Here is a 13837-nt window from a genome sequence, read left to right as displayed (position 1 = left end):
ACATGTGAACGAAGCATCACTGCTTATTTGCAGTGATAACCCAATGAATTGTATCGAAGCTTGTATTAATTCATTTTTTTTATACAAAAAAATAAAAAATGCATATTTAGGGTTATATATAAATTTCCTGATTTATTATAAATTTTCCAGAAAAAAAAAAGATGAATGGAAAAGAACCAATACATGCAAACAAGTCAACTAAATGTCTATAAGACTTATTCAAACAATATTCAAATAAAAGTGAAAATACAAGTTTGACAATGTTTTCTATCACTGGTGTTATTAGTTAGGTTGAAATACTTTTACAAAGTCCACATACACACTAGTGCTGTTTGCTATTAATAATGTAGTTGCTGTATGTTAGTGTAGTTACACTTGTGTGCTGTGATTTGACTGCACATGTGATTTTGTAGTGGATGGTTATTGGGAAGATTGGTCTGATTGGGCAATTTGTCCTGTGACCTGTGGAGGAGGAAGACATAACAGGTCAAGGACATGTGTGGAACCATTGTATGGAGGTCATTTCTGTGATGGAAATAGCTCTGAAATCCAGGATTGTAATGTACAGGACTGTCCAGGTAGGTATTCATAGTCCAAAAACAATTATTTTTATATCATTGCAAATTATACAATTTATGCAAATTAAAATTGGTCTTAAAATTTGAAAAGATTTTTAATCATTAAAATTTATAAAGCATGAAAGTTATATATATGCTAAACTATTAAACATAGATAACTCAAATTAATGGCTTCAACACTGACAACCATTATAACTTTCTGTCCGTTTTTAAAGTACAACCCCAAAACTAAAACACTATTTAGTTGTCTCAGGTTTTTTTTTTTTGCTAAACAATTAACGCTGTTAACCTTTTGTTCGCATAAGTTTAGTTGCAAAAAATATATTATATTATTTTTTCTAATTTTGAAGTTGATGGTCAATGGGATCTTTGGACTGACTGGTCAGATTGTACATTAACTTGTGGGTCTGGTACACAGATGAGAAACCGTACCTGTGTAAATCCTAAGTTTGGAGGATCTTCTTGCATTGGGGATAGCACAGATGAACAATCTTGTAACAAACACCATTGCCCAGGTAAGTGGACCTGAGATTAGATGATAGGTCTAAAGTAAGGGTTACATTAGAGTTCAAATGAGGGTATGAAGTTCTAACGAAACAGGGTAGTTCCATTGTTGCTTCATTTGGATGTAATTCAGCTGTGCTATTTCAGTTACCCAAATGACACTTTCTAAACAGTGCCTAAATATGATTAATATTTTTCTATCACAGGGGAATAATATTTTGTGTTACTGTATATTGCATATCATGCTTAACATTCTACCTTTATATTATATTTATGCTATGCCACTGAGACTTTTGTTCAATCAACGTTAATGAGAATATTTTGTGGCACTCATCTTTTGTAAATAACTAGAAAAAAGAAGATGTGGTAAGATTGCCAATGAGACAACTCTCCACTAGAGACCAAATGACAAAGAAATTAACAACTATAGGTCACTGTACAAAGTTCAACAATGAGTTAAACCCATTCTGACCTCTTCTCTTGATATAATAGTTTTTATTTCAATTTGGGGGCTCAAATAATTGCATAAAAACTTAATGTGAAATATTTATTTTTCTACTCTTTCTGTTGGATGACAATACTGTAATGTATTATGCAAAAAAAATGTGATTGCAGTTTCAAAAAAAAAATCCTGCTTGTTCCTTATTCACATATTAGGAAAATATGATTAAGTCAATATTATGCCAACATACCAGTGATAAACGCAACCTTGAATGCCTCTTAGGCCACACCAATTTGATTCCTTGTTCGACGTACCCGCCCGCACCTATTTTTTTCAAAACAGAATTACTTTTTTTTTTTTATTTCCCGCATCTGGAAATGTAATCATGTCCATTTCCCGCACCGTTTTTTTTGTAAAAATTATAAAAACATATCAACATTTTTTTTAAAAATTACAGTCTAACCTGTATATAACAATTTTAAACATAAAAGCACACCACCACACTGTGCAAATATCTGTGAGAATATTTGTTTCAGCATGAAACCTACTTATCCAAAGTAGGAGTGCTCCGATATAAATTTATAACAGCGGAAATACCTGTAAAGAACAAAAAGTTGGTTTCTTTCCCCCTTACTTATATTCCCTATCAAAAAATGTTCGTTGACGTTGTAAGAATAAAGTACAAAGAACAAAACTATCCATAGCTGCTGCATGTTAATGCACCTGTCCTGATTGATGTAGGGGCCTGTCGTTCAGCAGTTATCGTTTGTTGATGTTAACGTTGTTCATTAGTATTTTCCCGTTTGGATATATAAATTAGATAGTTGGTTTTCCTGTTCGAATTGTGTACGCTAATTATTTTGGGGTCATTTATAGCTTGCTGTTTGGTCTGTATCAAAGCCCTGTGTAAAAGTCCATACTTTGACCTGTGTTTGTTATTATCAGGTTGAGAACAACCCTCCCTCAGACAAGGGGAATTTACTGATGTAGAAAAGAAAATAGAAATACCAAGGATTTGTATAGTTCTTCTATACAAAACCTTTAAAAACTTATTATTTTGTACTCAAAAAGAGGAGTTACATCATATTTTAAACAACTTTTTCTAAAAAAGGGGTCCACTTATTTTGAATAATATTAAACTGTTAAAGTAAATGTGTTAACATGGTTTAATAAAGTCCAGGAATATTACAAAATTCTTGGACATGTTTTGACCATTTAATACGAGATAGATATATAGTTCTTTGAGAAAATATGAGCCCTTTTGTACAAACAAATATATTATAACTTATATTGATCCCTCATAAAACATGTAAAAGGGATATTTATAACAATAAGGGGTTGCCTCCAAACTGATTATGACTTAGATGGAGAATTGTCTCATTGTCAGTCACAAATACATAGACCAGATTTAATTATTTCTTGGTGAACAGGGAAAAAATACTTCAGAAATTAAAGAAATGTCAAAGTACAAGTGATAAATCAAGTTTTAATATTGTCAAAACCTACTATTTTGTGTTTACAAAAAAAAATTATAATCGCTCGCCTTTACCTTTCAAGCTTCGCCTAAAAAATTTGCAAATTAAATATTTTTTTATTAAAATTTTCAAATCGCTCGCTCGCCCCAAATTTTGGAGTCCAAAAATTCGTAGAACAAGAAATTAAATTGGTGTGGCCTTATTTGAGTTTATACTTTTTTTTCGAAATTAACAATCTAAGATATTTGTTACAGTGGATGGATTTTGGCTAGAATGGTCAGAGTGGGATGAATGTTCTGCCTCTTGTGGTGATGGTGAACAGACAAGGAACAGAACCTGCATGGAGCCCCTGTATGGTGGTAAACCATGTGATGGAAACATAAATGAAACAAAACACTGTAACATTAAAAGCTGTTCAAGTAAGGAAGAAATAATCCTATCGTATACTATGGATTCATTTATTTTCATGGGTATCAATTTTTGTGGATTCAGTAATTTTTGGGGGTTTCACCAAATTCTACATACAAGCCTATATAAATGTTTACTTTGTTTGAACATTTGAATCTGTGATTCCCCTGTAACCACAAAATTCACGTAAATTGGTATCCCATGAAAAATAATGAATTTACAGTTGTCATTTTGTTTAAACATCCTGTTATATGTATATTGGAAATCTGAATAGTATTTGTTGTATCAATTTATATCATGTATTTTTCAAAGTATCTCACTATATATAGACTTATATAAAAATAAGTAATACAAGCTTTATAATCACATTTTATACAGGTATTTATCATAGTTTTCTATGTTTAGCTTGAACCTACCTGCTTTTCTGCTTAGTGTAAATGTTTTGTACATCACAAAGTGAAAATTCCTTGAAAATTGAAACCTGAAAAACCTTCTTATGTTCCTTTCAATTAACCTTTGTCTATCCTTCCTTCCATTTGGGACCCATCCATGTATTAATTTGAGTGACACACTCACAATAAAAAATACTTGTAAGTCTTTAACATTTCAGTGTAACCTATGATTGTTTTTAGTCGTAAAATTTTTTGTGATAAAAAGACAGGGGTGCATTTTATATCTATTGTTGAACCTAGAGGTGAACTACTTGACCAGTTTCAAGAAAATTGTGATAAGGTCAGAAAAATTATACAGTAATAAAGTCTAAATCTGTCTTTTTTCATTTATTATTTGTTTCCCCAGTTATTTCTCATCACTTGCCGTAAGGCGTCTGTTGTCCGGCGTCCGTCAACCGTAAACTTTTACAAAAATCTTCTCCTCTGAAACTACTGGGCCAAATTTAACCAAACTTGGCCACAATCATCCTTGGGGTATCTAGTTTTAAAAAATGTGTCCGATGACCTGGCCATACAACCAAGATGGCCGCCATGGCTAAAAATAGAACACAGGGGTAAAATGTATATTTTGGCTTATATCTTTGAAACCAAAGCATTTAGAGCAAATCTGATATGGGTAAAATTGTTGATCAGGTCAAGATCTATCTGCCTAAAAATTTTCAGACGAATCGGACAACCTGTTGTTGGGTTGCTGCCCCTGAATTGGTAATTTTAAGTAAATTTTGCAGCTTTTGGTTATTATCTTGAATACTATTATAGATAGAGATAAACTGTAAACAGCAATAATGTTCAGCAAAGTAAGACCTACAAATAAGTCAACATGACCAAAATTGTCAGTCAACCCCTTAAGGAGTTATTGCCCTTTAAAGTCAATTTTTAACAACTTTTTGTGATTTTTTGTAAGTTGTACAAAAATCATTTTCTCTGAAACTACTGAGCCAAATTTAACTAAACTTGGCCACAATCATCATTGTGATGTATAGTTTAAAAAATGTGTCTGATGACCCCGCCTACCAAACAAAATTGACGACATGGCTAAAATTAGAACATAGTGGTAAAATGCAGTTTTTGCTTTATATCTTTAAAACTAAGAAATTTAGGGCAAATCTTTCAAGATTTAAATGTCCATCAGAATAAGATCTATCCCCTCACAAATTTTCAGATGAATCAAACAACCTGGTGTTGGGTTGCTGCCCTAAATTTGGTAATTTTAAGGAAATTTTGCAGTTTTTGATTATTATCGTGAATACCATTATAGATAGAGATAAACTGTAAACAGCAATAATTTTCAGCAAAGTAAGATCTACAAATAAGTCAAATGACCAAAATTGTCAGAGGACCCTTAAAGGAGTTATTGCCCTTTATAGTCAATATTGAACAACTTTTTGTCATTTTTGTAACTTGTACAAAAATTTTCTTTTCTAAAACTATGGTCCAAATTTAACCAAACTTGGCCACAATCATTACTAGGGTATCTAATTAAAAAAAAAGTGTCTAATGACCCCGCCTACCAACCAAGATGGCCGACATCAGTAAATACAGTAACAGGTGAGCGACACAGGCTCTTGAGAGCCTCTAGTTAAATAGCCATATACAGTTTTCCTTTTAATAGAAACATATTTCCTACATCATTCAACACACATTCAACATAAGATGTCTACCTCTGTATTAGTTGTTGTAACCCATAGATCACACAGCTTATCACTGCTATACCTAGGCTTTAGATTATTATGTTTAGTAGTAGAACATTTATTTAGTTGATGGTTTTTGGATGCCTTGGATGGAATGGTCAGATTGTGACTTAACATGTGGAGGTGGGACAAGATTCCGTAACAGAACCTGCAATGGACCATATTTAGGTGGGGAGGAGTGTAATGGAACAGCCTTAGAGACAGATTTCTGTTATATGACACCTTGTCCAGGTAAGATTCTTATTAGATATAATTGTAGGCAAAAGGTGCTTTATACCATCAAGTTTCTTATGTACTAATTTGTGAACATTTTGTTAAATTGTTTATGAAATGAGATAAAAAGGTGATTTTCAAACAATATAAGTTAAATATGATGTGTTTAGGAATGTTTAAGTTTCTGCCGTTTAATGAATGATTTTCTGGACATTAAAAAAAATGAGTTAATTACATTCTTGTTCATATGTCTTTAGTAAGTAGTTGTCTCATTGGCAATCATATTTCTTTTTAGCTCACCTGACGCGAAGGGCTAAGTGAGCTTTTATCATCACTTTGCCTCTGTCTGTCGTCGTCCTTCGTCGTCCGTCGTCGTTAACTTTTACAAAAATCTTCTCCTCTGAAACAACTAGGCCAAATTAAACCACACTTGGCCACAATCATCATTGGGGTATGTAGTTTTAAAAATGTGTCCAGTGACACGGCCAACCAACCAAGATGGCCGCCATGGCTAATAATAGAACATAGGGGGTAAAATGAAGATTTTGGCTTATATCTCTGAAACCAAAACATTGAGAGCAAATCTGACATGGGTAAATTGTTTATCAGGTCAAGATCTATCTGCTCTAAAATTTTCAGATGAATAGGAGAACCCATTGTTTGGTTTCTGCCCCTAAATTGGTAATTTTAACAAAATTTTGCCGTTTTTGGTTATTATCTTGAATACTATTATAGATAAAGATAAACTGTAAACAGCAATAATGTTCAGCAAAGAAAGATCTACAAATAAATCAACATAACCAAAATGGTCAGTTGACCCCTTAAGGAGAAATTGCCCTGAGTTGGTTGACCGTTATGGAATAACCGTTTCACAAATGATATTGGATATGTTCCTTACTTCGTAACTACAACCCCCTTCCCTTTCATGAATGTGACCTACCGAATTAGACTATTTACCGGATTTGTAATCACATAAGCAACACGACGGGTGCCACATGCTGAGCAGGATCTGCTTACCCTTCCAGAGCACCTGAGATCACTCCTCGTTTTTTCTTTAGTTTTCTATGTTGTGTCATGTGTACTATTGTTTTCCTGTTTGTCTTTTTCATTTTTAGCCATGGCGTTATCAGTTTGTTTTAGATTTATGAGTTTGACTGTCCCTTTGGTATCTTTCATCCCTCTTTTATAGTCAATTTTTTTGAAATCTTATACAAAAGTCTTCTCCTCTGAGGCTACTTAGACAAATTTAACCAAACTTGTCCACAATCATCATAAGGCTATCTAGTTTAAAAAATGTGTCCGATGGAACCAAGATGGCTGACATGGCTAAAAATAGTACTAAGGGTAAAATGCTGTTTTCGGCTCATATCTCTGAAACCAAAGCATTTAGAGAAAAACTGCTGTGGATAAAATTGTTCATTAGGTCAAGATCTATCTGCCCTGAAATTTTCAGACCAATCAAGCAACTTGTTGTTGGGCTGCTGCCCCTGAATTGGTAATTTTTAAGAAAATTTGAAGCTTTTGGTTATTATTTTGAATATTATTATAGATAGAGATCAACTGTAAATAGCAATAATGTACAGCAAAGTAAGAGCTACAAATAAATCAACTTGACCAAAGTGGTCAATTGACCCCTTGAGGAGTTATTGTCCTTTATAGTCAATTTTTAACAATTTTCATAAATTTTGTAAATTTTTGTAAATTTTTACAAAATGTTTTCCACTGTCACTTCTGGGCCAATTCCATTATAGATAGAGATAATTGTAAGCAGCAAGATTGTTTAATAAAGTAAGATCTACAAACACATCTCCAACACCAAAACACAATTTTGTCATGAATCATTTAGTGTCCTTTGTTTAATATGCACATAGACCAAGGTGAGCGACACAGACTCTTTAGAGCCTCTAGTCTATCTTGTGATGGCTATGTTTCTTATCCTTTCCTGTAATATCCACAATATGTAGTGTGTACTGATTTCTCTAAAAAGTAAACTGATTATTGTGGATTCAATTCCACAAAACCTGTAAAAATGTTTAAATAATGTGTAATTAACTTTTTTGATAGTTGATGGAATGTTTACTCCGTGGATGCCATGGACTGCTTGTGATGTCTCATGTGGAGGAGGGTCAAAGTCACGTAAAAGGTTTTGCAATGGACCATATTATGGAGGAAGAGATTGTAATGGCAGCTTAAGTGAAGTAGAAGACTGTTCAACAGGGCCATGTCCAGGTTATTATTTGAAATATTGGCTGAATTAATCATTCTTTTAACTTCTTTGGTATCTGGTAAAATTCTTAAAGCACATATTGCAAAAAATTATAAGAGCTTATCCTTTTAATGAAACATTCAGTCATTCAGCTTTTAAACTTCTATCTTTTTGGTTATTTTAGAATGAAATTCAAAACAGTGTAGCTGTGGCCATTGATTGACACATTAAATTCGTCCATTGACTGGGAAAATTTAGGTGAAGGTTTGTATGTAACGACCACTGCTCACTATGTACTTTTTAAAGACACTAAAACTATGGGGTCACCAAAGGTTCTCAACACCTAAATAAAGTAATTCGAACAATTAATCAGAAATAACACGATGTTTTGATTTATATCAATTATATAAATCAAAACATAAAGGTTATTCCTGATTAATTTTTCGAATTATTTTATAATTAAAGGCGTTAAGAAACCTTTGGTGACCCCACAGTTTAAATGTCTATTGTAGGTACGTCGTGAACAGTGGTCGTTACAGACAAACGTTCACGTAAATTGTCCCAGTCAATGGATGAATTTAATGTGTCAATCAATGGCCACAGCTACACTGTTTTGAATTACATTCTAGTTAAGTGTTTTTGTGCATTTTTTATCATGAAGAGGGGGATGAATGACATTCATTGTTCTTGTATTTTTTAACTTTTTTCTTATAAAGTTTGATTGTAAACCATTTTAGTGAATGGAATGTTTACGGAATGGACTCTTTGGCAAAGTTGTCCTGTGACTTGTGGTGGAGCCGAACATCAGAGAGAGAGAATTTGTGTTGGACCTTTCTATGGAGGGGCAGATTGTGATGGTGATAGTATAGGGAGCAAAAAATGTAATGAAAATCCATGTCCAGGTATGTTTCAGCCCTTGGCCTCAGACAGATATGTGTACTATCAGTATAGTTCTGTTTCACTTTTCCACATGTTTAAGTCTAAACTTCAAACAGTTTTAATTTATTTTGAAATGAGGGAACAATAAGGGGGGGACTCAAACAGCACTTACTTCAACTTCACCTCTGACGTATGTGGCTTGTCTTTGATTGTGAACCGTTCTTGGTTTTATCAATAATGTGGCTTGAAGGGGTTTGTCTTCTAAATGTGTTAACAAAACTTTTAAAGTTACAGTTGTATATAGCTGTTCAGTTTTTCTTGTTTCAAACAAGACCTGAACATAGGTCTGATGAGATTAAAAATGAAAGAAGTATTTTCACTTTTTTTTTAATTACCTTATCAATAGTCAAATACAAGTTTTGGTTGAAAAATCAGTGTCAGGAAGGTAAAAATTCATCATATCTATATAGAATCTATTTTTTAGTTGATGGTCAGTGGAGTCTGTGGTCTCAATGGGCTGACTGTACTGTAATTTGTGGTGGCGGTACAGCAAGACGATACCGCTTCTGTACTCCAAGTGCTAATGGTGGAGAAGATTGTGAAGGACATGGTGAAGAACTTATGGAATGTAACAACCAGACTTGCCCAAGTGAGTTTAATTTCATCATTGATTAATCTTTACAAGAAAGAAATTCTCAATTTGAATTTAGTTTTTCTATCATCAAAATAAATATGCTACAATTTTGTAATCTCAATTAACTCTAAATTTTGGAAGGCTTTAAACTTCTGATCAAGTTGTTAAAGTTGGCAAAAAATTATAAGCATTTACAGCAAAATGCAATGAGTGTGTAGATACAGGTAAAATCTTTGGTAAGCTTGCTTATTAGCTGAACTGTAAAGTTATTATTAGGTAAGGTATACTACCCTCCTTTCGGAGTAGTCTAGTTCTACAGACATAGATTGGTTATCTGTTGGACTGGTTGACTCTTAAAGGAGGGTAGTATACCTAACCTAATAAGGACTTCACTGTTCAGCTAGCAAGCAAGCTAACCAAAGATATCATCTTTACCTACACACTCAATGAATTCTGCTGTAACAAATTAATACAAGTAATGCATCATATCTGGAATATTTTAGTTGATGGAGTATTTGGAGAATGGACAGAATGGTCTGACTGCACTAAAATGTGCGGAGGAGGGGACATGTATAGAAACAGAACCTGTATTGGTCCATGGTTTGGTGGTCAGCCATGTGATGGACAAAGGAATCAAAATAGTACTTGTAATGAACATGATTGTCCAGGTAATAGTGCAAAAATATAATAACATGTTACTGTGTATAAAAAAAGTTTGTCTGTATCTGTATCTGTAGGAGTACGTTGAAGATACCAATTCTGGCTATTACTCAACTAAATAGTGTATTTTTCATAGCATCAATTGTGAATTGATGCCATGCAAATTGATGATGTCATCCAATCAAAATGAACTTTACAAATGATGTTGCGTTAGAATGTGATTTTTATGCAACATGCCTCTAGATGTCTTTTGGGTTTTTTGTGTCATTGTGTTGCTGCCTCATTACAATATATCTCTCAAACCTAAAGGGCTGACAATTAAAATATATATCTCTCAGCTCCTTTACTCATACAGTCAAACCTGATTAAACCGGACCCTGAATAAACCGGTTTCCTGTCCATTCCGGCCGAAAATGAAAGTCCCATATTTTTCCATTCAAAGTCTTTGTTAAAATACCCTTTGTAAACCGGACCCTGTGTATTCCGAATTCCGGTCTTATTATGAAGTCCCAATACTCTTAATTACATTAATTATTACCTGTCAAAACCGGTTTGTCTAATTAATTTCAATGATCGATATGCAATCAAAACATATTTGTTGATACAATATAACTTTTCGTGATAATCAATTAGTCAGGTGTCAAACTGTGAACCTACAATCGTACGGAAGTGAGCTGTATTATTTATTAAAACATTATAAACGTGTCAATTAAACGAAAAGACACACCGAATATATATCTCGGATTGAACTTACGTTTTAACTTGGATAAACAAATTAAAATCGCGAAGTAAAAAGTTCACATCGTAATTTCGAAATCCTTGGTTCCTTGTTGTGAACCCCTAAACAAATGACCTTGATAATGAAAAACACCCGGATGACAACAATCAATGGATATTGTACACTGTACGACAACGTTTCGAAAGTGATGACATTACGTTTGATAATATTCTGGCTTTTTAATCGGCCATTCCAACATTTCAAATTCTTGATCATGGGAGTAAATCGAAACTCTCGTCTTACAATCCAAACAACGCGAGCATTATGATGCAAATGCAAACAATGAAAAACGAAGTGAAAGTATTTTAATTTATCAGATATAATTTACAATCAGAGAGAATTTTTTCATGCAAAATGTCGGACGTCACAAGTCATTAACTTCCGGTCAAAACAGAAACCTGAATAAACCGGCTCACTGTCCAAACCGGCCCTTTTTCATGGTCCCTTAGCCGGCCGGTTTATACAGGTTTTACTGTACTTAAAAAACCTAAAGGGCTGACAATTAAAATATATATCTCTCAGCTCCTTTACTCATACTTAAAAAACCTAAAGGGCTGACAATTAAAATATATATCTCTCAGCTCCTTTACTCATACTTAAAAAACCTAAAGGGCTGACAATTAAAATATATATCTCTCAGCTCCTTTACTCATACTTAAAAAACCTAAAGGGCTGACAATTAAAATATATATCTCTCAGCTCCTTTACTCATACTTAAAAAACATAAAGGGCTGACAATTAAAAAATATATCTCTCAGCTCCTTTTCTCATACTTAAAAAACCTAAAGGGCTGACAATTAAAATATATATCTCTCAGCTCCTTTACTCATACTTAAAAAACCTAAAGGGCTGACAATTAAAAAAGTCCATAATTTTGTAGTTGATGGTTTCTGGAACAAATGGAAGGCATGGGGTGTATGTAATGTCACTTGTGGTGGTGGCATGCAAATAAGATTACGTGAATGCATAATGCCACTCCATGGAGGCCAGGGTTGTGATGGTACTAATACTGATAGTCAAGAATGCAACATAAACCATTGTCCAAGTAAGTATCTTGTTCTGCTATTTTTAAACATGAAATAAATTTTTTTTTTTTAAACTACCAGAAGTTCATTCACTGTCCCTGTATTGTTCTTCTGATATTGATTATAAAAGTACTATAAATAATTTAACCCAACTTTTTTTTACTCCATGTCATATGTTTATGTACAAATTGAACCTGCATGCTGACATGGACGAGTTTTGACCCATTTGTTGTCCCTCTTGGTTTTAAACGGGTACATGTTATTCCATATCTGAGCACAAAGTCTAACCCTGAATTATGCAAAACATTGTAAGGCATGGAAAGGATAAAATGAATTATGAAAACTATTTGGAGGTTACAGCTTACCATACCAACAACCAACACTTTCAGGAAAAAGATATACAAAAGTCAGACAAAATCTATACATGGTTCATATAGTCTTACTTGGTTACTGTAACACATACAAATGTGTGCGGCAGGATTAAACCAGTTTAACATTAACCTTTGCTGATATAGACCATATCATAAAGTTAACACAAATCTGACCAGTAAATGTATTTAAGATTTATAATATTCAAATGTGTTGAATTGTCATAAAGCTAACACAAATCTGACTAGTAAATGTATTTAAGATTTATAATATTCAAATGTGTTGAAGTATTGTAAATGCAAAGAGCTGAAAATCTACTTTAAGTAAAAAAATATATTACATTTTTCTTATCTTTTTCTTACAGGTTAAATGATAAATAAGGTTTTTAGTTGCAATAGTTAGGCAGATTGTTTCTTTTAAGTTGCGATTTAATTCATTTGTTAACCAATGCTTCCTTGCATGATAGATAGAGATAGTAGCGAAATAGAGTAGATCACTTAGTTACTTAGAGTAATGTGCACATATGATACACATTTAGAGTTAGAATACAAGGTTTAGTTAGATTGTAAATGACTTACATAAGTATGAGCATTGATTTCAGAAAATGTATGAAATATTTATGTGAATTTTTTTATATATTTGTATGCATAAATATATTGATATTCATAGAAATGAATCTAGCTAGTTATGTTTCAGAGACAATGTGTGAATTATTTTAAAATAATGGGCATTAGATATATAATCTTGCCATTTCATAAATTTAAGTTATGATGTAGTTCAGGAACATATATATTGTTAGATATTTTATTCCCAATGTATTTTCAGCAGTTCATGGTATACATTCAAAATTGCATTACCTATTACCTACAAGTAGTACATGTTTATTCCTTTTCTTGATCCTTATGAACTAAATGTGTTATGTATTAATCAGTTGATGGAGAATGGAAAGAATGGGGAAAATGGAATCACTGCAGTACAACATGTGGCGGTGGCATACAGACCCGCAATAGGGAGTGTATAGAACCACAGTATGGTGGTGCTCCTTGTCACGGAAACAACACAGATTATATGTTTTGTAATGACTTTGAGTGTCCAAGTAAGTCAGTCTGTCTTCAAGTAGGTGAATGCATATATGAAATATTAAAGTTTAATTGAGGACATCAAAGACATTCTTAGTTTTAGGGAAATATTTTATCTTTTAATTTAAAAGAAACAACGTTAGATATATTTCTGTTGTACCCTTAAATCAAATTTTTAAATTTAACCTGTTTTAAAAATGAATATGCACTTATTCAGTTTTCTGTAAATATATTAAGATAAATCATGAAAAAATTTAATATTATTCAGTAAACTTTAGAAAAATAGTAATTAATAAATATTTCATAAATGCAAATTCTCATATTTTGTTTTGTTTCAATTAAGAAATAATTGATGCAAGCTATACTTTATTGTAGTTTTAACATGGGTAGGCATTAAAGTCGTGATTATTTTTGCCCGAGCGATAGTGAGGGCTAAAATAATAT

The 13837-nt window shown here is 32.8% G+C and overlaps 1 protein-coding gene across 4 annotated transcripts in view; it reads left to right on the top strand.

Annotated features, from left to right (window-relative positions):
• Positions 1-13837, top strand: part of LOC139525501 (SCO-spondin-like) — a 43125-nt gene that overhangs the window by 9902 nt on the left and 19386 nt on the right. For 3 of the 4 annotated variants that reach the window (XM_071320889.1, XM_071320906.1, XM_071320898.1), the window contains 10 exons: positions 414-578; positions 929-1093; positions 3254-3418; positions 5617-5781; positions 7828-7992; positions 8707-8871; positions 9333-9497; positions 9986-10150; positions 11801-11965; positions 13246-13410. In XM_071320889.1, coding sequence (XP_071176990.1) covers positions 414-578; positions 929-1093; positions 3254-3418; positions 5617-5781; positions 7828-7992; positions 8707-8871; positions 9333-9497; positions 9986-10150; positions 11801-11965; positions 13246-13410 — 1650 coding nt within the window. The remainder of the gene's footprint in view (positions 1-413; positions 579-928; positions 1094-3253; positions 3419-5616; positions 5782-7827; positions 7993-8706; positions 8872-9332; positions 9498-9985; positions 10151-11800; positions 11966-13245; positions 13411-13837) is intronic. The other variant, XM_071320915.1, reaches the window with a different exon arrangement.

This window comes from Mytilus edulis, chromosome 1 (assembly GCF_963676685.1).
Source record: "Mytilus edulis chromosome 1, xbMytEdul2.2, whole genome shotgun sequence".
NCBI classification, from domain to species: Eukaryota; Metazoa; Mollusca; class Bivalvia; order Mytilida; family Mytilidae; genus Mytilus; species Mytilus edulis.
Note: the sequence above shows the minus strand (reverse complement) of the source record. Positions and strands in the feature narration are given on the sequence as shown.